The sequence below is a fragment of the Epinephelus lanceolatus genome, chromosome 17, assembly GCF_041903045.1.
Source record: "Epinephelus lanceolatus isolate andai-2023 chromosome 17, ASM4190304v1, whole genome shotgun sequence".
Classification (NCBI taxonomy): domain Eukaryota; kingdom Metazoa; phylum Chordata; class Actinopteri; order Perciformes; family Serranidae; genus Epinephelus; species Epinephelus lanceolatus.
The window spans coordinates 12239254-12260085 of record NC_135750.1 but is presented as its reverse complement, the minus strand read 5'-3'; the positions used below and the strand labels follow the sequence as shown (position 1 = coordinate 12260085).

Genomic DNA, 20832 nt, shown 5'->3' with positions numbered 1-20832 from the left:
TTGGGCTATAAAATGTCTGCAAATGGTGAAAAATGTCAATCAGTGTTTGCCAAAGCCAGAGATATTCACATGTGAGAAGCTGGAATCAGAGAATTTTGATTTTCTTTTCTTAAAAAAATTCTCTAACTAAGTAATCGATAATCAGATTTGTTGCAAATTTAATTAATAGTTAGGGTTAGGGAATAAACGCAGCTCTATAACTCGAACAAGTGCAAATCATGGCTCGTTGGTGGAGGTGCGCCCTCAAACACAGTGGTTTTGCATCTCTTTATAGATTTTTTGTATCTCATTGTTGTAATTTTACATGTTATTGTGGATTTTCTTAGTCTTTTTGTAGCAATTTTGCATTTCTTGAGTCTTAATAGTTTTTTTGAGTCTCTTTGTGGCTATTTTATATCTTTTTGAATTCATTTTGCATCTCCACTGTTGTTTTGCAAGTCTTTGCAGTAGTTCTACATCTATTTTTTCTTGTTTTGCATGACTTTCAAGCCATTTTGCATCTCTTTCTGTAGTAGTTTTGCATCTCTTTGTAGTCATTTTGCATCTCTGAAATAGTTTTGCATCTTTTTGAAGTCCTTTGCATCTCTTCCTTGTTGTTTTTCATCTCATTTTGCATCTTTGAATTTGTTTTGCATCTCTTTCTGTCGTAGTTTTGTGGTCGTTTTGCATCTTATTGTGGTAATTTTGCATGTCTTTTGAGGTATTTTGCATCTCTGAAATAGTTTTGCATCTCTGAAGTCCTTTGCATCTCTTCTGAGTCATTTTGCATCACTGAAATAGTTATGCATCTCTATTGTATCTCTTTCTGAAGTAGTTTTGTATCTTACTGTGGTAATTTTGCATCTCCTTTGGGTCATTTTGAATCTCTGAAAATGTTATGCATCTCTATTGCATCTCTTTCTGTTGTAGTTTTGTATTACTTTGTGGTCATTTTGCATCTTATTTTGGTAATTTTGCATCTCTTTTTAGTCATTTTGCATCTCTGAAATAGTTATGCATCTCTATTGTATCTCTTTCTGAAATAGTTTTGCATCTTATTGTGGTAATTTTGCATCTCCTTTGGATCATTTTGAATCTCTGAAAAAAGTTTTGCATCTCTTTCAAGTCCTTTGCATCGCTTCCTTGTTATTTAGCATCTTTTTGTAGTCGTTTTGCGTCTCTTTGCAGTCATTTTGCATCTTATTGTGGTAAGTTTGCATCTCTTTCCAGTTGCTTTGTGTCGTCTAGTGGCTGTCTTGACTAGTTTGTTGTCATTTTGCATCTCTTTTTAATAATTTTGCATCTCTTTGAGTTTGTTTTTAGTGTTTTTTTGTTGTTTTGGATTTGTTTTAAGTAGTTTCAGATCTTTTTGTAGTTATTTAATTGACTAGAAATAAATGTTAGCGGTAACATCAATCAAAGACTGGGGCCTCCTGACCTCCTGGGCGTCTGTGCTCCTGGGCCTGTACCCAGTGGGCTCACTCAGTAATCCATCCATGCCTACAGACACCCTAAAAACAAGCATAATCTCTCTGACAGGTGACATGATGAGTGATATCTATGAACATCCAGATCAGTTCGGCATCAAACATCTCTGCAGGTGTAAACTGGATCTTATTCGGGGTTCCCTGATGTGAAAGCGTTTGGGATCCCCTGATCTGTAACAGGATGCGGTGTGATCAGGAGCTCACTGACAGCTGAGTCAGCACCGTGTGTTACAGCAGGAGTTCAGTTACCGAGAGCTCGGCTTTCACACAGACTGTAAGACTTTATTTAAGCAGGTCAGAGCGACGCTCTAGAGCATGCTGACACAGAGACCACAAGCAGGACTACGGGCTATACACAGAGTTTTTAAAGGTTTATGTTAAAACACAGGCACAAAGAAAAGATACAATGAATGTGAATTACTTTTAAATGCAAAGTAATATGGAGGTCGAGGTCAAAGGGTCTAAAGTCTCTTCTTTTCAATTAAATAATGTAAAAAATATAGAGATTATATTTTGTCAGCTGTCAGTTGAGGACAGTTTCTTCTGCAGAAAATGAAAGAATTCATCTCATAATTTATGTTTTGAGTGTTGTATTGAGTTTCTTTCATTTCCACAGACTCCTCTGCCAACACATCTCAAACTCAGAGCTCTCCTGACATTTCAGTCGGCTCTTCAGAGAAAATGTCACCCTGCTTTACTGTAGAGTGGGAAAGAGATAAAACCAGTTTTCTGATCATCCAGCAGGTCAGACAGAAAAACCAAGACATCGCTAAAACCTGCTGCGTCATCTGAGGCCTCCACGTGTTAGGGAAGCCTTTTTTAAATGTAAAGATTGTGCGGGGAACCTTTACAGTAAAAAACAGCACATTCAAAGCTGCAGCATCCATAAAGCCATTTGAGCTTGCAGAATTTTACATATTAACTCGGCCAAATATCAGACAAGTGCATTTAAATGTGTTTGGGATAAACACACAAAGGAGCCGTGTCTCATGTGATTGAGACCATTAATTAGACCAGTGCTAATTAATTCACATCTGCAGCTGCTGATATAATTTCATCATGTACTGCAGCGCTACAGCAGCTGTGAAAATCTTAATGCCTGCATGATAAGGAGCTCAATCTTAAAGTGTAAGTGTGGTGTTATTTTATATTTTTCTTATTGTATGTGCACATCCAAATCAACAAAATGTTAGTCCATCTCTTGATACTGTCTGACTTTAACTGTCAGCTCCAAGCCCAATCCAGTCTCCCTCTCAACTCCGACACTTGGTCAGTGGACCTCGGCATCAGACGCATGAATCGTCCTATAATGGCAGTATGAGAAACACTTCATCTGCTCCATTTCCTGTTAAGTCCTCTTGTTTTCAGTTGCTACTGCTAAGTAAAACATCATGTCCCAGATTGTCTTGCAAAGTCTGCTGTACGTAAGAGTCATGAGGCCTGACATCACCTCAGATATCAGATTAAAAGGACCATCTTCAACACAGAGGTATATTCTGCATTAACTAGATTTCTGTGTGTTTTATGTAGAGCTCTGATCGGGCCCAGAAAATCAGACCCAGACCTACATAAACCCGAACTCGAGTCCAAACTACGGCGACAGTTTTAGGCCCAAGTCCAATGAAAAACCAGCATTTCTACTGTAAAATAAATACACATATTTTTTTACATATTAAAACATTTATTTCAAGCTAAGGGCTGTGGGTGCAGGTTGAACTCTGGGTGTGGAAACAAGGCTTGTGTATGTGTGCCCAGCGCCACAACAATCCAGATTTACAAGTTTACTGGATTTTAACTTTAAATAAAATATTTTTACACAGTTGCTAATAAAATGTTGAACCTGGTGAGTTGCCCGGTAAATGTTCAGACAGCGGCTGCAACAAGAACAAGAGGCGCTGTGGCTTAGTTGGTCAAAGCACCTGTCTAGTAAACAGGAGATCCTGGGTTCAAATCCCAGCAGTGCCTCAATCAGATCACCTCTTGTCCAAACTTTTCTTTCTACACTACAGCTGATTTAGCTTCTGAGACGCTACTGTAAATAAATATTCTGTATCAAAACATTTATTTCAAGCTGAGGGGTCATATGTTGTTTCCTCGCACCACTTCTCTTCCTTCTGTTATTCTAACAGTATGTCGTCTTGTGTATGACGTGTTCAGTAGAGCAGACTGGACCCCTCAGTGTGTCTAGTGCATACGTCGATCCATGGCATGGAAAATTTATTCATATAGCACATTTCCTACCCCTGGCAATGTGGCGGACAGATGATGATCACCACTATCTGCTGCATGTTACGCACATCTTCCCCTCCATTCTCTCATTTTCCATCCCTCTCACACACACAGTCTCTCTCTCCCGGGTTCTTCACTGTATTACTCCATTGTTCCGTCACTTTCCCTCTCTTAGTCACATTTCATTTCCTAAAACAGCTGGAGTAAATAGTGCATCTGTTGGGGACTATTTTCACCGGTGGATGAATCAACAAACAAAAATAACTTGTCAGCTGACAGAAAACAAAACATCCACCTGAATATCGCTCAGTATTCCTCCACCTCCATGTACACGCTGTGAATGTGACGCTGAGGGAGCAGCAGATTGGGACTGATTCATCCTCATCCTCACATTAATCCCACTGCTTCAATCCTCCTCCCTCAACCTGCTGCTCTGAACCTCTGAGGAAACAATTAACCGCAGAGCACAGAGGCATGATGGGAAGCATCCAGAACCTCCACCGCCATAAGAGCCACCAGTGCCAGAAATCACAGCGTAATTCCAGTTGAGCGAGTGTGTCAGCTGTCACACTGACAGCAGATTATCACCACATGGCACCACACACTGAGATGGAGATATTTTCTCCAACAAAGCTCAGGGTTTTTGTGTTGTCATGTGTGTGTGTGTGTGTGTGTGTGTGTGTGTGTGTGTGGGCTTGTGTTTATATCCGTCACTGGGTATTAACATATCTGTAGTGAAAGCAGATTTATGTGTGTGAATGTGTGTCTAACAGGATTTTCTCCTCCTCACACACACAGATTTACAGTAAAGTCCAGGAGGAATCTGAGGCAGATGGAGAGGTTTTGGATTATTTTAAATCAACAAAATAAACGTCTTATTTTCCTGCCAAAAATGCAATGAATGAATGAATGAATGAGTGAGTAGGTCTTGTGCACTACATACCTCTCAGTCAGTCACCTTACTAACAAATGGAGAGCATCCGTCCAAGAAATCATGTAGTCTGAGGGTGCTTTCACACCTAACCTGTTTGGTTTGGTCAAAGCAAACTCAGGTCTGTTTGTGCTGTTAGTACGGTTCAACGGGTTGGTGTTAAAGCCGCCAGTCAAACCCTGGTGTGGACCAAACAACCCAACCGTGACCGCTCAAAAAGGCGGGTCTCTGTCTGCCTCCAAACGGACTCTGGAGTGGTTTGTTCATGGTGTGAAAGAAAACCGCCACAGGATTTTATGACAGCAGATGTGATTTTGCAACAGCTAAACCAACGATAAATCCATCTGCTAATATTCATTAGTGCAAGACTTTTACTTACAGTGTGGTGTTATTAAGTTATAGATCTGAATACTTTGTCCACCACTGACTGTAACAGTGGATAGAAACGCGTTAATTCACATTTTCTTCTGCAGATTCAGAATCAGTTTGTTGATTCAGCGTTTAACTTCAGACATCTCAGTAGTTTCCAGTGTTGCCTGTGACTTCAGCACTTTTATAAATGAATGATTGACGTGTTGTCTGACTGTGTGGACCCGTCTCTTCTGGTCGATGTGTGATGTTTGCTGACCAGTAAAATCTGTCCCACTATAAACAGCTGTGGTTTGTTTCCAACATGGCAGCGTGATGATGTCATGGAATACCACGAACCACAGAGAGAGACAGAGGGGAAGCTCCTCGTCAGCTGTTCCTGAATGACTGAGACTGCTGCATGTGTGTTTGGACAGCTGCTGGGTGTCATTGTGTCGGTTCAGCCAAAAGTCAATGAAAAGATCAGATCATTTGGTCTGATCTGATCGGTGTGATTGATTTCTTTATTATCAAAGATCTAATCAATCCTGTACCACTCTGATATGAATGTTCACTGCTTCAGTTATGCGTTTGCAGTAGTGCTGCAGTCACAGTAACTTAAGTAGTTATGTTAGTACATTAGTAAAAGGTATATGTGTTGATTGTAGGAGGAACACAGGGGACACGTTCACGCAGTAGTTTCAGATTTGCTTCATTTTCAGGCTGGTTTTGTGGATTTGGAGCTAAATGTTGTGCCTGGGGCACGTCGTGTATTAATGATACTCGCTACCTGGAGAGGTTGGAAAAAGATATACATTTCTTCCCTGTTCCAAAACCCAAATCAAACCCTGAAAAGTATAGGATTAGCTAGCTAGCTACTGAAGATATAGCCTACTGAATGTATACACATGCTGCCTTTGCTTTGTAATGATTATAACAGTGAAACAAAGTCCGACCCTGCTGTACAGGAACCAGTGAAGGGAAGCAGGGAAACTTTGCTGATATTGAACCAGCTGTGTGTCATTGCAGTGGCAGCAGCACAGGGGCAAAGCCAAACACCATTCATCTGCACACACTGCGATGCCACACAGCTGGTTCAATATCAGCAAAGTTTCCCTTTATATTCATTGTCTTGTGTGTCGATCAGCAGTGATGTGGTGGTTCACTTTTACACTGTGATCTGTAGCCTATAGTTCGGCTTTAGCTTCTAACTATCTTTGTCTTCTTAACCTGTTGTTGCTGCTGAGTCAGTTTGACATCCGGGATATATCCTTCAAACACAGACTGTAGACCCCTCTGTCTGCTTCTCTCTGGAATCACTCTTTCATTTGTCCAAAAATATGATCATATTTCTTCAGGGAGTGCAGTTAGTTACAGTGTGGGCTCCATGCTTACTCCAACAGCTTGTCGGACCACCACAAAGGGGCGGGGCTTAGCAAAAGGTCAACTGGTCCTCACAAAATCAATTCAGTAAAACAAAAACTGTATTTGGTGTGCTTCAAGCTGTTTTTGTTTCGCTAATTTGCAGTAGGTACACGACACTGTGGACCCATCAGACACAGTAGAGACAACTGTGCTCCCTCGAAACATACTGACTGCACATGAAAAGAAAAGTTCTGCCATTTTGTCTTCTTAAAAGTGTGATGAATTGACTATTAGTACTCATGGATGTTCAGATCACTGGATTACTCTGATACCACAGCAAACTTTAAAACATGATGATTCTCAAGGAAGTTCTGCAGAGACAACAGTGTCCATCAACAGCACGATAAAATATCAAGTGTTTTTATTGAGCGAAATCAAAAGAAAATAAGTTCACAGTGAACATTTTGCAGATGTTTTGAAGTGAGTGGGTTTACAGTGGATTAATAAACAACTGCACCTCCACTTTCTTTTCTCTCTTCAAAGCTTTTCCAGTAATAAATATCATGCTCTACAAACCTTGAAATATATTTCCATGTACCCTGTTCAATCTCTGTTCCTCCCTTACTGAAGGACGGCTGATCACACACTCAAACATCACAAACCTTCTGTCACACAGAGAGGAGGCTTTCACACAGGGAACCTGCAGCTCTGCTCTTCATCCTCTGAGACGTTCGTCTCACAGATCAAAACACTGATTTAAAGGGGTGACTGTATTTTTTGAGTTGAACCCAGTTTTCCAAGTTAAGTGACTAATGTGGACAACAGCTTTTAAAATTGTCAAGTTACAAGTCAAACAGGGAGCAGAAACACAGTCAGGATAATGTGTCAGTGTTGTCATCTGCTCAGCGACTTCCCAATGTATCTCATTAAAGTCTCACAAACATCACATCCTGCATCTCAATAAACCTGTCAGTACTCCAGAGTTCGTTTTGCATCTTCCAATTTCTTTATCAATCCTCACAGTTATGAAAAAGCTGGAAAATGTGCAGCTCTTCGTCCCAATCGACATCAAACTTCCCCCCTCTGCACGCAAACATCTTTTATGGGGCTCCTGCAGACAGCAGCTGGTTACAAGCACACAGGGCTGAATCCTGACAACAGCAGGGAGATTCAAAATGTGACGGACGAGCAAACAGAAAATAAATTCCTCTGTTAGCCAGAGCAGCTCACAGAATGAGCCTCAACACCTGAGCCAACAAGCAGCAAACAAACAGAGGTCGAAGGTCAAGGATCACAGCATCCTGACAACACATGCAGCAGATTCAAAGCAGACAGTTAGAGGAGTGTTTCTCTCCCTCTGTGTCTCTGACTCTATTCAGAGAGTCGAGGCTGTGAACATCAACACCAGCTCCAGTTTTAGGCCTCTGGCTCTGCTTTCGACCTCCCTGACAAATTGTGGCAGCCATCACGCCCTGCAGGCCTCAGTCTGACAGGCTTCACATGTGCTTCTGAATCATCCACAAATGATCATCAAAACCATCCTCATGGAACAGGAAAGAGGCGGAAACGGCAACCAACATGAAACAGGAAGCAGATGACAGAAAACAAACAGCAAAGCAGAATTAAAGGATGATTCCACTGTTCCTCCAAAGGATACCATATTTGTTTTATGTAGTTGCATGTGTTTTCTGTCCTTCGGTGCAGCCATTGGCTACCATTCATTTAAATAAACCATAAAAATCAACTTCTGAAGTTGGAACTGAAATGACATAATTGTCATTAAAAACTTTTACAAAAATATCAACAAATCTCCTTATCAAATAATTTATGTCTGAAACTGACTCCTTAACATATATATTTTTAAAGCACTTAAAAGTGTTTGAAAGGTGGTATACAAACAAAACTTCCTTAATCGAACCTTGGCCGCTGCAGCCTATTGGGCGCACATGCCACCAGGTGAGCTAGAGGTCGCCCCAGGGGGCATTTTATTTTGATAGAGGACAGAAGTGAGAAGACAGGAAATGAGGCAACAAAAGTCCGCAGCAGAACACCAACCAGGGACGTCGCAATTACACCATCAGCTAATAAAAGAGAGAGATGACTGGTTGCTATGGACATGCAAACAGAGATCAAAATCTCATGTCGGGTGTTCGTGGAGAACGGGAAACAACAGGATCGACAGGCAGGCAATCCAGGCACTCCGAAAAAATACAGAAAAATATTATAGTGGCTAAATCGCTAAAAGAACCAACATGTTTCGACCACTGCAGGTCTTCGTCAGGGCTTTCCAAACAATTTGAAAGCCCTGACGAAGACCTGCAGTGGTCGTCCTGGCTTTCTATATATTCTCAGAGTGCCTGGATTACAGGATCAGCTGCTTGAACCATTTGGCCACCAGGATGCCCCGCCTCCATCTTTTCTGTCTCAACACTTAGTTCTCTAAGTGTTGAGACAGTAATCTAACTTTTACTTATATTAGAAACAGAGACATTTTTGTTGTTCCGAAGATAGAACTTCAGGACTCAGTTAGGGACAGAAGAACTTGATAAAAAGACTTTTTTTTACACTGTTTAAGATTTGAAAACACTTGACAAAGTTAGAAACATGATGATACACAGTGGAAAAATCTCCATACTTGATCATAAGTTGGTCAAATGTGCATCAAATACCACCAGGACTTGCTGACTTTTACAAAAGAGACACACGTCAGACACAGCAAGTGTACGTGCCGATGGATGTGTTGCAGGTGAGATGAAAAAGTGTTTAATAAATCCATCTCTTACCCTAGAGATAGTCAGCGGCATGTTGAAGTCCTTCCCCCCCTGCAGCCTGAAGCCCCAGGGGCCGGGGCCGGGCAGCGACACAGTGTAGGTGCTCATTCTTCCAGACAACTAAATGATCCTCCGAAATGGACGATGGCGATTAAACCAAATTTGAAAATTTAAAAAACCCCACAGCTGCTGGAGGAATGGGAGGAAGGGCCTGCGTCGAGTAGCCTCTGAAAGAAGACAAAGATATGAGACAGGTGAAATGATGAAGACACAAACCTGAAGATGAAAGTTTAAAATGTGCGAAACACACAAACCCAAACTGTGAGAGAAAGAAAAAGCTGAGAGAGGAGAAAGAAGAGGACCTGCCTGCTCAGAGGAGCTGAAGTGACAGCCTAATAATAACCAGAGATAGCATTGTGGGGGGTGGGGGGGTGAGGCAGGGTGAGGCAGGGTGAGGCAGGGGCAAGGGGGGTTGAAGGAAAGGAGGGGGGGTGGACTTATATGGTGTGAAAGGGGACACCCGGTATGCCAGGCTCGCCGTGATTCACCGGAGCTAATATAGACCCAGCAGATACTTCTAGACTCCCTCACCCCCTGCCTCCCTCCCTCACCCCCTGCCTCCCTCCCTCACCCCCTCATCCCGTTACGCCCAGGGTCTCCCTCGGACCCAATCAGGGGCGATGCCAGGAAACGTCTCATTATCTTCGTGGTGATAAAAGCCAAAACTGAAAGGCCACGAGTTAAGTGGCTCCGATAGCTGAAAGGTCAGCAGCAGATGAGTTGTTACAGCGAGGCTGCAGGTTTAAATCCCTCCATATGTCATTGCTGGAGTGCCTTACAGCAGGGGATCAAACCTCAAACTGCTCCTCCGGATCTGTCACCAAACAGTTTGACTGAGCTGTTTTATCTTTTTCTAGATTTATATTATTAACTCTGCTGCAACAAACAATTTGCAGATTCTTCTTTTAATCATTTTGTGTACGTAACTTCATGTAGGTATGAAAAAAGGTCAAGATGACAGAGCATGTATTTTCCGTCCAACAGTCCAAGCCTAAGGCCCAGAAACACCAAACTGACACAATGAACTTGCCTGTGTCTCGGTCAAAAAGTTGCACTTGAACACACCACTAAGTCTACAGTCAATGGTCAACCAGCACATACGTTCTGCGACTGCATGAGAGGTAATAACTCTCCACACCAGCAGGCAGCAGTCGTCTGTATTTGTCAGTCTTTTTTCCCATTGTCCAATCAGATGATTTCATAGGAGGGCCTTCTGTGGTGGTCATGACAACAAGTTTACACTTGGTAAACAATGGAGGAGAAACTAGTGGTAGCAGTTGCTGTATATCCAGAGCTATACGACCCGACGATAGACAACAGGTTGTCAAACTGCCCCTGAGTCATCCTAAATTATGCCTGGAAACAGCCATCATGGAGGAGAAGCTCCTGGACCAACAGGTGGTACTCCCCATGATCCACCCTCTTTATTAAGGTCTCATGTACCCACACAGATCTCTGTTTATCTGCTGACAGCCTCTCACCCTCAACCAGAGCTACAGCAAGTACCCTCTGCCTCAACATTTTAGGAACTACATACTGATTACTGTAATAACAAAACAAAAAGAGAGAGACTGATTACACAGGAAGGTTAGACGTGATGGGGTGGTTGCCTGGCAACAATAAAAAGGCGCAGCAAGCATTTTTTTCACTAGTGGCATTTGATCGGGGCCTTACCGTGCACTAGTGAACAAAAATACCATCAATTACATAACAGTTTCTGCTGAAGAGCTCAATGGCTTAAGAAATAATAATCTTACCTAATATAACAAGTTTGTATTGATTTCACTCCCTGAGATCACTGAGCTGAACAGCCAATCAAAGTGATTTCATTCATCAACGCGCTCTGACACCAATTCAACATGATGATGAATCGTTCGAAAAACAGCCAACAAGGGCCGACTGGTGCCAACACTGCGGGGCACACCGCAGAAACTCAGGCGACAGATGCTAACCCTGCATTAATTGACCAAACTGTCAATGTGTTGGTCTGTCTCTCGATACTGTCTGACTTCCTGTCTGTGGCTCTCAGCTCCAAGCCCGTTGGTTCCTACTGAAAACGTAAATCTTTAAAAACAAATTTAAAGTTTACCTGTTTAAAGTTTATTGTCAAACAAACAGAAGGAAACAGTGCATTTGTTTGGAACTATTTTCAGCGCTGGATTAATCCACATTTGGTGTGAGTGAGTACTAGTGAGTATTTGTGGCAGCAGGGCGGTGTATGAGGGATTGAGTCAAAATAAACTGGTGATGAAGGAACATGTCAGGCTGTGCAGCAGGGTGTCTCATTGATACGGCTGCCCCCTAACAGTCAACCAAACATTCGTCGACCAGAAAGGTCATTAGTCGGAAAGATTTCATTGGTTGCTTAGTCGCAGAAAAAAAAAACCAACAAACATGAAACTCTATTAGGAGCTGCGCCTTTTCAAGGCAGCCCTACACGTTGATGTGTTTTAATAGTTTTTGGATACAGTGGAGCTTCATGGCACAGAGGAAGAAGATATATCAGGCTCTGACACACACACACACACACACACACACACACACACACACACAGTAACTGTGAGTATATACAGTCACTGCTGGTTTGAGTCCGAACATGAAGATGTGAAATATCACCAGGCTTATTCTTTAACTCTAAGTCTGAGTGTTTGACCTGTATCACAGTATTTCCTGATGATAAATAAAAGTGCTGACAGCAGTCACACTGGAAACAGCTTCTGTCTGCACAGTGACACATGTATGTCGAGGTAATGGGCTTTTATTTTGGCAGGTGTGAACAACAGGTGAGAATTCCCTGACATAAGTGCACGCATACGCACACACACACACACACACACACACACACACACACACAGCTGTCAGCATGTGTGAGGTTCATGTAATGGCTACAGAAACATTTCTCTGTTATATAATTTTTGCCCATAAAACTACACTACCCATAACCCCTTGTGTTTTCCAGTTGGATTTAGCCTTCATAACTGTCCTGTGTCCTTGTGTTTTGTTCATGTTTTTTTCTATTTCTAAACTGAAACTTGGAAGATTTTTGTTTGCTTCCCTCCAGGCATAAAAAGTTTTTTAGGTATGCCCTTTAAACATGTGCATGCACACAATGTGCAAACTGCTGTAAGGTGTCCAAATGGATGTAATTATGAGTTATAAGTTATAAATATCTGTCTATTTAGCTGCTAAATGCTCCACTAAGTTCACAGCTAGTCTCTAACTGTACCTGTCTGCTGTTTGCTGCTGAGCAGGAAGTGTTCAGTGGCTTTTTACAGCTTTGTCTCTGAAAGCAATGCTATGAGAGCGGCGAGTGAAGCCGGACAAATAAATAACAAGCTTTTGTCAAGTTGCAACAACATGGCTGCTTCACACACATCTTCCCCTGTTGAAGGAACATCTCTATGACTCGAGGTCGGCCTTGCGGCCTTAGTGGGTTTATTAAAGATACAACTTACAACCTCACATACCGGAACAATGAGACAGCCGCGCAGAACAGTTCACCAAACATTCTTATACTCCTCCTCAGATAGACATCATACCTAACTTTCCGTGTGTGTGTGTGTGTGTGTGTGTGTGTGTGTGATCTGTAAATTGTTTGCAACATTCTGCTCTTGTCACTCTGCCCCATTAAAGGTTGTTCAGTCTACGTAAACATGTTTTGCTCCTAACCTGACCTTAACTGTCAGACATTTCTGGACCTTTTCGCCACCGCACCACCCAGCAGCACAGAAGATCTATACAATCAGCAGTTTCAAGATGAGTGTCACCAGTTCAGTATCTGACAAATGTCTCCCCTTCTGTTTCTGAGATATGATGTTGAATAATGGCCAGGAAAGTGTTTTTGCAGAACATTATGATGTCCTAGTGAAGTTGACGTTTGACCTTTGAGCTTTTGGATCTGTCTGCTTCGACTGGTCAAGCACTCTCTGCGTCTCTGCACCGTATTTGCAGCCAGGGAATGACTGTCACAGAGAATGGCAGCACTTTTTCCGATGAAACATCACCAATAAAAGCTTCTAAACACAACCGGACATGTTCCAGCAGGAATACGATACAAAAGCAGGCAGAAATTCACAACATCTGCAACCAAGATCACACGTTTCTCTAGTGTTAGCATGTAGCTTCATGTAGCAGTGTAGGCTATGTAATGGAAACACTTGCAGCAGAGGGCTTGGAGCAAATGACCATATAAAGAAATCTGTCGAACTATGACGTCATCTTGTAGCCAGTGTTTACCGCATTATTTAAAACTTTGAGTCCACCTCTGCGGCCTGACTTTAGTAAACAGGTGTCACTGGGGGGCTGGAAATAAATCTAATGATATTAACATGTTAAAGTATTTAGTTCTAGTTCATAGTCCTTAACTATGTTTCTGTTCATGTATGTGATATGTCTGTAGGAGGGCACTAGCTCCTCTGCAGTGACTGACAGGCTGATCCCAGAACAGCCTGATCTGCTCAGCCTGTTATATCACCGGCTAAGTTTAGACATCTTTGTCACAGAGAGGAATCTGATGGAGAGAAAACGTCCCAGGGGGCAACAGACCAACACACTCTTCTAAAATGATTTTAGGTTTAAATAAGTTGCTTAAAGTTGCGTTCACATTCAGTGTTACTCACCGACACAATTACACAATAAATAAATCTATTTTAATTTATTTAGGGTATGTTATACTTCTACTCCAAGACATTTCAGAGGCAAAGCAGCAGCGAGTACTGGTGGAAAATCTTAGCTAGTGTCCAAGAAAAGTTTCTGGAGAGGAAAAAAAAAAAAAAAATCAGCATTCAGCGTACGTTATGACCATGCAGCAACAGTGATTATGTATTTACTTTCACTGCCAGAGGGAGGAGACAAACGTTCCGCACTCCCATTTTAGTTGAGTGATTGGGCAGGTGTGAACACAGCGCACCAAAACAACCGGACCGAGACCTTCTTGAAGAGGTGGTCCCTCCATTGTGACATTAGAAAGTGTCACATTTATCTTGCAAGTGTACTCTTCTTCAACGTTTGGTTTACTTCCTGCATTTTTCCCACATGGAAATTCTGACCAATCAAGAGCAGCTTTCTCACACAAGGCATTTGATCTGGTCCGCTTGTAAATGCTGCTGTGAGAACACGAACCAACTCTAGGCAATTATGCAACTTTGTAACAATATTAGTCCCTGATTCAGACCAAAGCAAGACAACTCTAGGTCTGAAAGCTCCCTCAGACACTTCTTCCATCACTGCTCATACTAGTGTTCAAACTCTCTACAGGGTCCCTTTAATAGGTCAAAGTGATCTGCAGGGGTTTGATGAACTTGTTAATGAAGATTAAATATCATTCAACTAGTTGCAAAACTAATTTTATAACTTGTAATTTGACTTGCAGCAAAGAAAACTCTCCTCCAGGTGTAAGCAGCTATTTTAGTCTGTTTTGTTACTGAGGCACATTTGAAGAGGAGGAGGAAGAGGAAGAAAAAATGCATGAAAACTTCCTGCGTACAACTTGAGAATATATTCAGAATTCCACATGACAACATTATGTTTTCATAAAAGCTAAAAACACGGCTTAAACATAAAACACAGGTCAGATTCCTGCTCCTCAGAGGATGAACTCTGTACACCTCAGTGACCCCATGGTCTTTCCTCTAGCACTACACTCAGGGCAAACTTAACATCTTTACCTCCACTGCTGATAAGACTCTAAGAATATATAAATCATCTTTATGTTGTTCTTTCAGTGTAAAGCTTTGATGCTGTGGCTGTACTGAACACTCCAGCCTGTAGGGGGTGTTAGTGCAGCTTAAGACTCTGAGTATTGTTTTCAGTTCACGACATTTTGGAGATTCAAGTTTAGAAAACAAACTGAGTCAACTCGATGGCACGATGTGAGTCACTGCTCATAGAGAGCTCTGAGCCGAGGCAAAACCATCCACAGATACATGAGCCGGGTGTTCAAGCGTGCGCGTGTGTGTGTGTGTGTGTGTGTGTGTGTGTGTGTGTGTGTGTGTGTGTGTGTGATGAAAGGGGAGGGGGTGTGTGATAGAGGATCTCTCTCAGCATTAACGACACATAACTGACCTCAGAGCACTTGTGAATACTTTGTCATTTTAAACAGCTTCTTAATTGAGCCGTCTCAAGTCAAAGGTCAGTTCAGGTCAATACCAACACACACAAACAGGAGTGTGTGTGTGTGTGTTTGTGTGTGTGTGTTATATTCATCAGTGGTGGAGGAAATATGTCCCACATTGAAAATGTTACTTCAGTAAAAGTATGTGTTTCCTTGCAACCCTGTCTCCTTAAGATTACATGCGTACGTTACTAAACTGCTGCTCTTGTTGTGGCAACAAACTCTTTAACTCACTCTCCAGATGAGAAGGTTGACGACCACTGCGTTGCCTGTGTATGTGACGTGGTGTATAAAACTTGTGCTATCTCTCGTTGGCTGTAATGTGTTTATGGCTGCAGCCGCTGTGGAGTTTATATTGATTTACTCTGATGTTGATTCAATAAAAAGTGGCAGGTTATTTTATGCATGCAGATTAAGGCCCATCATGTCCTAACACTAACCTTCCCGTGTAATCAATCTACCATTTTTATTCTTTAATTTCACAGGAATCAGTATGTAGTTCCTAAAATGTTGAGGCAGAGGGTACTTGCTGTAGCTCTGGTTGAGGCTGAGAGGCTGTCAGTAAATAGTTTGTTGGGCACAGGGTAACATGAGACCCTAAAATAGAGGGTGGATCACGGGGAGTACCACCTGTTGGTCCAGGAGCTTCTCCTCCATTATGGCTGTTTCCAGGCATATTTTAGGATGACTCAGGGGCAGTTTGACAACCTGCTGTCTATAGCTCTGGGTATCCAGCTACCGCTACCACCAGTTTCTCCTCCATTGTTTACCAAGTGTAAACCTGTAGTCGTGACCACCACAGAAGGCCCTCCTATCAAATTGTCCATTTGGGAAAAAAAGATGACATGGGGCACTTTTCTGCTCTGAGTAGAAGTTTTTTCAACTCAAGGAGTTCAGAGCGCTCCGGCAAAAACACCAGGCACCTTGAATGCAGAAATGCGAGGTGCGTCGAAACGAAAAAAACACGAGCAAAAAGCTTCATTCTCATTAAAAACAATTACAAAAAGGCAACTCCAGCTGCTAAAACGCTTTCTGTGTGATCGAGGCCTAATATTGCTCTTTGCACCACAGACTTTTTATTTATCGTTAATCATTTTTGTCTCTTTTCAGGTTAACCAGGCTCAGTTGACTGATAATCATTTGTATGTACAGGCTGCTTAGTGCTGTCTAGAAATGTAATTTACTGTTGGTTTGGACACAAGGGATCATGTTGCTGATGTTGTTCCACCAGTGTGCATGTTGACATTTAATGCAATTTATTATGTAGCATAAAAATGTAACGCAGTAACGTGTACTCAGGGTACATTTTGATCGTCCTAATTTTGTTGTACTAATATAAAGTAAATTATTTTTACAGAAGTATTTCTATTTTTACTTGAGTATATCTTCTTTATAGTAACTATACTTTTATTTTATTACAGTATTCTAGTATTTTTCCACCCCTGCTTAAAAGCTAAAGAACACACCCAACTCAAGATACAGGATCATCCGAGCAGCACTTGAACGCAGCACGGGTACCATTTGATTCCTGAATGAAGACACTTGTGTTCACCTTGTATTTCAGGTGCTCCGCAGACAGACACCGCCCACCTGCTCCTTGCTGCTTCCCGCACTCTGCTCCGCCCAGCAGGGCCGCTCCGTGCTCTGAACCCAGCGAACACCCTGAAAGTCAAACACACCGAGTATGAGACACTTTAAACCCGCTGGGTTCATCTCAGGCCTGGACACTAACACACAGCTTCAGCGGGGGGAAGCTGGTGCTGGGACCCGGGTTGAGGGAGCTGTGAGCCGGGCACGAGCTGCCACTTGTTGCCGGCTGATGATGATGATGATGATGATGATGATGAAGGGATTAGAGAGCAGGGGCACGCGAGCACAAACAGGTGTGAAACTGTCTGAAAAGTAGATACCTGTTGCCGCTGTTTGTGTCCCTGCAGCTCCGTGAACCGTCACACACCGACCGGGACAGCCTGCGGTGATCCGGGGATCCGGCTCCGGTGCCCGGCCGGGGCAGAGAGCAGGAGGGAGGCCGAGGGGAGGAGGAGGAGGAAGGGGGGTGTTAACGGTGGATTTTCATTAGCAGGGTTTTCATTTAAAGAGGCAGGAGTCAGACACACTGCGGTGTAGACAGGTAAATAAACAAAATAAATACACTGTAAAATAAACTAATTATTCTTAACTTACAGTTATGAATTCGAGATGTTTAAGAATTATTAGTTAGCTAAATAAATACAAATTATTAAAAGCCAAATTTTTTAATTTGCATTTTTTTGTCCTTGGGGAAATTATTTTTATTTTATTTTTATTTTGTTTTTTTAAACGGACCCCATGGTTTTAAATATTGGCCAGACAGTTGTGATGCCACTTTATGGTATTTGTAAACAGAAAGAAAAAATAAAAATCACAAACCATGTACTGTTATGTTTGTAATATGTTAGTATAGCAACATATATTGGTTTGTTACCATGGGTTTAGTAATATTACTAGTACTAGTAATATTTCCATGTATTTGTTCTTGATATTTATCATTACAGTACTTTATAAAAAAATTGTGAAAAATCATAGATATATATTTTTTAAACGAAATGTATATAGAATAACATTAAACATATAAATTGTGAATATTTGTCCTTTTTTAGTTTCATAAGAAATTGTAAATTTATTATTTTGGCTTTAGACAGTAAAAAACTAAACTTAAAAAGAACACCAAAATTATTATTATTATTATTATTATTATTATTATTATTATTATTATTATTGGTAGCAGTTTTACTGTGGCCCTACCTTTACCATAAAAGGACAAATAAAGCATTTAGAAGAGCATGTTTTTAAAAAATTATATGACAGTATTTCTCTACCAAATGCTTGAGCAGTACATTTAAGAGATAAGCTTATTGGGATAAAAACAAACAAACAAAAAAACTCTTGAAGCATAGTGACAAAATAGAAACTTAACTAAAGTCAATTTCTGATTCAAAGAATTCAAATCAAATAATTTAAATTAAAAAATGTAAATGTATAAATATAATTTCTACTCACATTAATGCAATATAATTATAATATAATATATTATAATATAATATAATTTATCAGTATACAAACAGGAAAATATTGCACCGTTGTGACTGATGTTCTGTCATTACCTTAGCTGCAGTTTAAAGGTTTAACAGTTGTAGTCTGGGATTAGGCCATGTTGTCCTACAAATCCCATATCTGTGTCCTCAGAAGTTTAAAGTCGCAACTAAGATTGTACATGCTGTCGTTACCTTTCTGTAGTAGTTTTCATTTTCAGTGTCAGGCCCCGTCACTCCTGTGCTGCATTCAAGTCACCCTCACACACACACACACAGGGGGGATGAACTGGAAAGGATTGAGCATGTAATCAAGTGTTACAGTTTGTAATTTTATGTGACTGACATACATTATTCTCACCGATTAACATGTTCTCCTTCATGTTATTATTTTAATAGGTATAAAAAAAAACAAAAAAGTGTAAAAGTGACAATTTGCTGTGTTTTGTATATTAGTCTCTACACCAATCAGCCAAATCATTAAAACCACTAACAGGTGAAGAGAGTAACACTGATCATCTCATTACAATGCAATGTTCTGCTGGGAAACTGCTGGTTCCTGGCATTTACGTGGATGCCATGACATGCTCCACCCACCCAAACACAGTTGCAGACCAAGTGCACCCCCTCATGGCTATGGCACTCCCCAGAGGCAGGACAATCATGGGTGCAGATCCCGGGGGGGGGGGGTGATTGGGGACAAATTGTAATGGAATAAATGATTGAAATTGAACAAATGTATTTTCCGACTCCACATTCCCAATTCTAAAATAAATGAAAATTGAAACTAGAAGTAGCATTAACTAACAGCAAAGCAGTGAAAAGGAGAGTGATGGCTGGCTCCATGTACTATTGGCTGTTTAAGAGAAATAAACAGTGAAGGTAAGCATATGATTCTCTGTGTAGTGCTTTTTGCATGACTTGGTGATGGTGATGAACCTTTATGAAATCGTGAAATATGCTGGCAATCTCAAGCACTCTGTGGGCATGATTTGCATGCGTGCAATTAAAAAAAAATCACAACTGATTGTGTCCCCCCCCAAACTTGTCATCAGATCTGCACCCATAAGGACAATGCACCATGTCACACCACAAAACGGCTCAGGAATGGCCCGTGGAACATGACAGAGCTCAAGGCATCGACTCAGCCCGTCCAGACCAAAATATGGAGCGTGGACTGATAGCTCCACTTAGTGCATGTATAGGTCCAGTTTGTGCATCTTCGGACCTGTGTGTAATTGACAAACAGAGTGCAAAATTGAATTTCCCCTCGGGGATTAATAAAGTATATAAAATTGAAAAAAATTGAAAATTGAAATATATATACATATATATATATATATATATATATATGTGTGTGTGTGTGTGTGTGTGTGTGTGTGTGTGTACATATTCATTTATACAACAGTTAGTTCCGGCCCTGCAATCTGATTGGTCGAGAGACAGTAAAACCGTGACGATATTGGAGTACAACATCACGGTTATTTCACTGTGTATGTATCACTCCACCTCACAGCTGATTGCAATCAACAATCAAATCAAAACTGACGGTTAGCGTCAGTTAGGTCAGCAGTTGCGTTGCATCCCTGGAAAAGTATTTAAACAAACTTCCACCAGATGCAAATGCCTTTTATCTGAAGCCCAGGATGACAGCAGCTCACACAGACAATCTCTGGTACACTAAAGCTCTGCTGGGAATAAACTCACTCACACAGATGCTGCCGAAGTTGTGTAAAGAGGTGGGGACAACAGCTATCTACACCAATCACAGGGCTTTGAGTTTGAACGATGCTGCGCTTTAGCCAATCACAATGGAGGGTGCGTGGCCGAGATGTGTCCCCAGGAAATGTGTACCTACAGAAACAGCAAGCTCCGCGTCCATAGCAACCACCCAAAACACCGTCTCATCAACGTGAAAAAAAAAAATTCCAGCAGATGTCTGAGTTACAACATGATTGAGCTAACTGGAGTAGTTTCATGTTGTATCCAACAACGGGAGGCTTTTAACAGATGACGTCCTGATGTTAGCTTTGCTAACTGTCCCTGTCAGCTGCAGCCACTGATGCTTTCTAGACATTGTGATTTCCCATAACTGAATAAATACCACACATAGCAACACAAAACTGCTTTGCTAGCTCAATCATGTTGTAACTAAGATATCCAGAAAACATGCACACAGAAATATTAATGTTTGTTCAGTCATTGTGTTTATAGGCTTAACAAACATCAGATTAGTCTACATGGTGATATAGTGACGTGAAAAATGTGATATATAGCTAAACTCTGCTGGGTTTTTACCCGAAGTATTTGTAAACAACACGGCGTTTCCCTGGGGGCACCGCCGGAAGTGAAGGGCGTGATCGATCGCCGAGGCCCCTGCACTTCCGTTAGTCGAAAAACTCCGGGCTGTGCCTCCAGAGGTAAAGGAAGAAAAAAACTTTATTTTTTTTTTTTTTACCGATGGATTTCCAGATTGCAG

General features: G+C 41.5%; 1 protein-coding gene and 1 non-coding gene across 7 annotated transcripts in view; one reads left to right on the top strand and one right to left on the bottom strand.

Moving 5' to 3' along the window:
• LOC117248067 (LIM domain-binding protein 3-like) overlaps positions 1-17320 on the bottom strand; it is an 87166-nt gene extending 69846 nt beyond the window's left edge. Inside the window, exons 1-3 of one of the 6 annotated variants that reach the window (XM_078161003.1) lie at positions 17193-17320; positions 16835-16944; positions 9123-9337 (exon numbers count right to left, since the gene is read on the bottom strand). In XM_078161003.1, the coding sequence (XP_078017129.1) occupies positions 9123-9218 (96 nt within the window). In that variant the 5' untranslated portion in view covers positions 9219-9337; positions 16835-16944; positions 17193-17320. Of the gene's footprint in view, positions 1-9122; positions 9338-9424; positions 9538-16834; positions 16945-17192 lie in introns of those variants that run through there. The other 5 variants (XM_078161000.1, XM_033612796.2, XM_033612793.2 and 2 more) reach the window with 5 other exon arrangements.
• Positions 3358-3431, top strand: trnat-agu (transfer RNA threonine (anticodon AGU)). The gene has a single exon. It is a non-coding gene; the product is annotated as a tRNA-Thr (tRNA).
• Positions 17321-20832: the final 3512 nt, after the last annotated feature.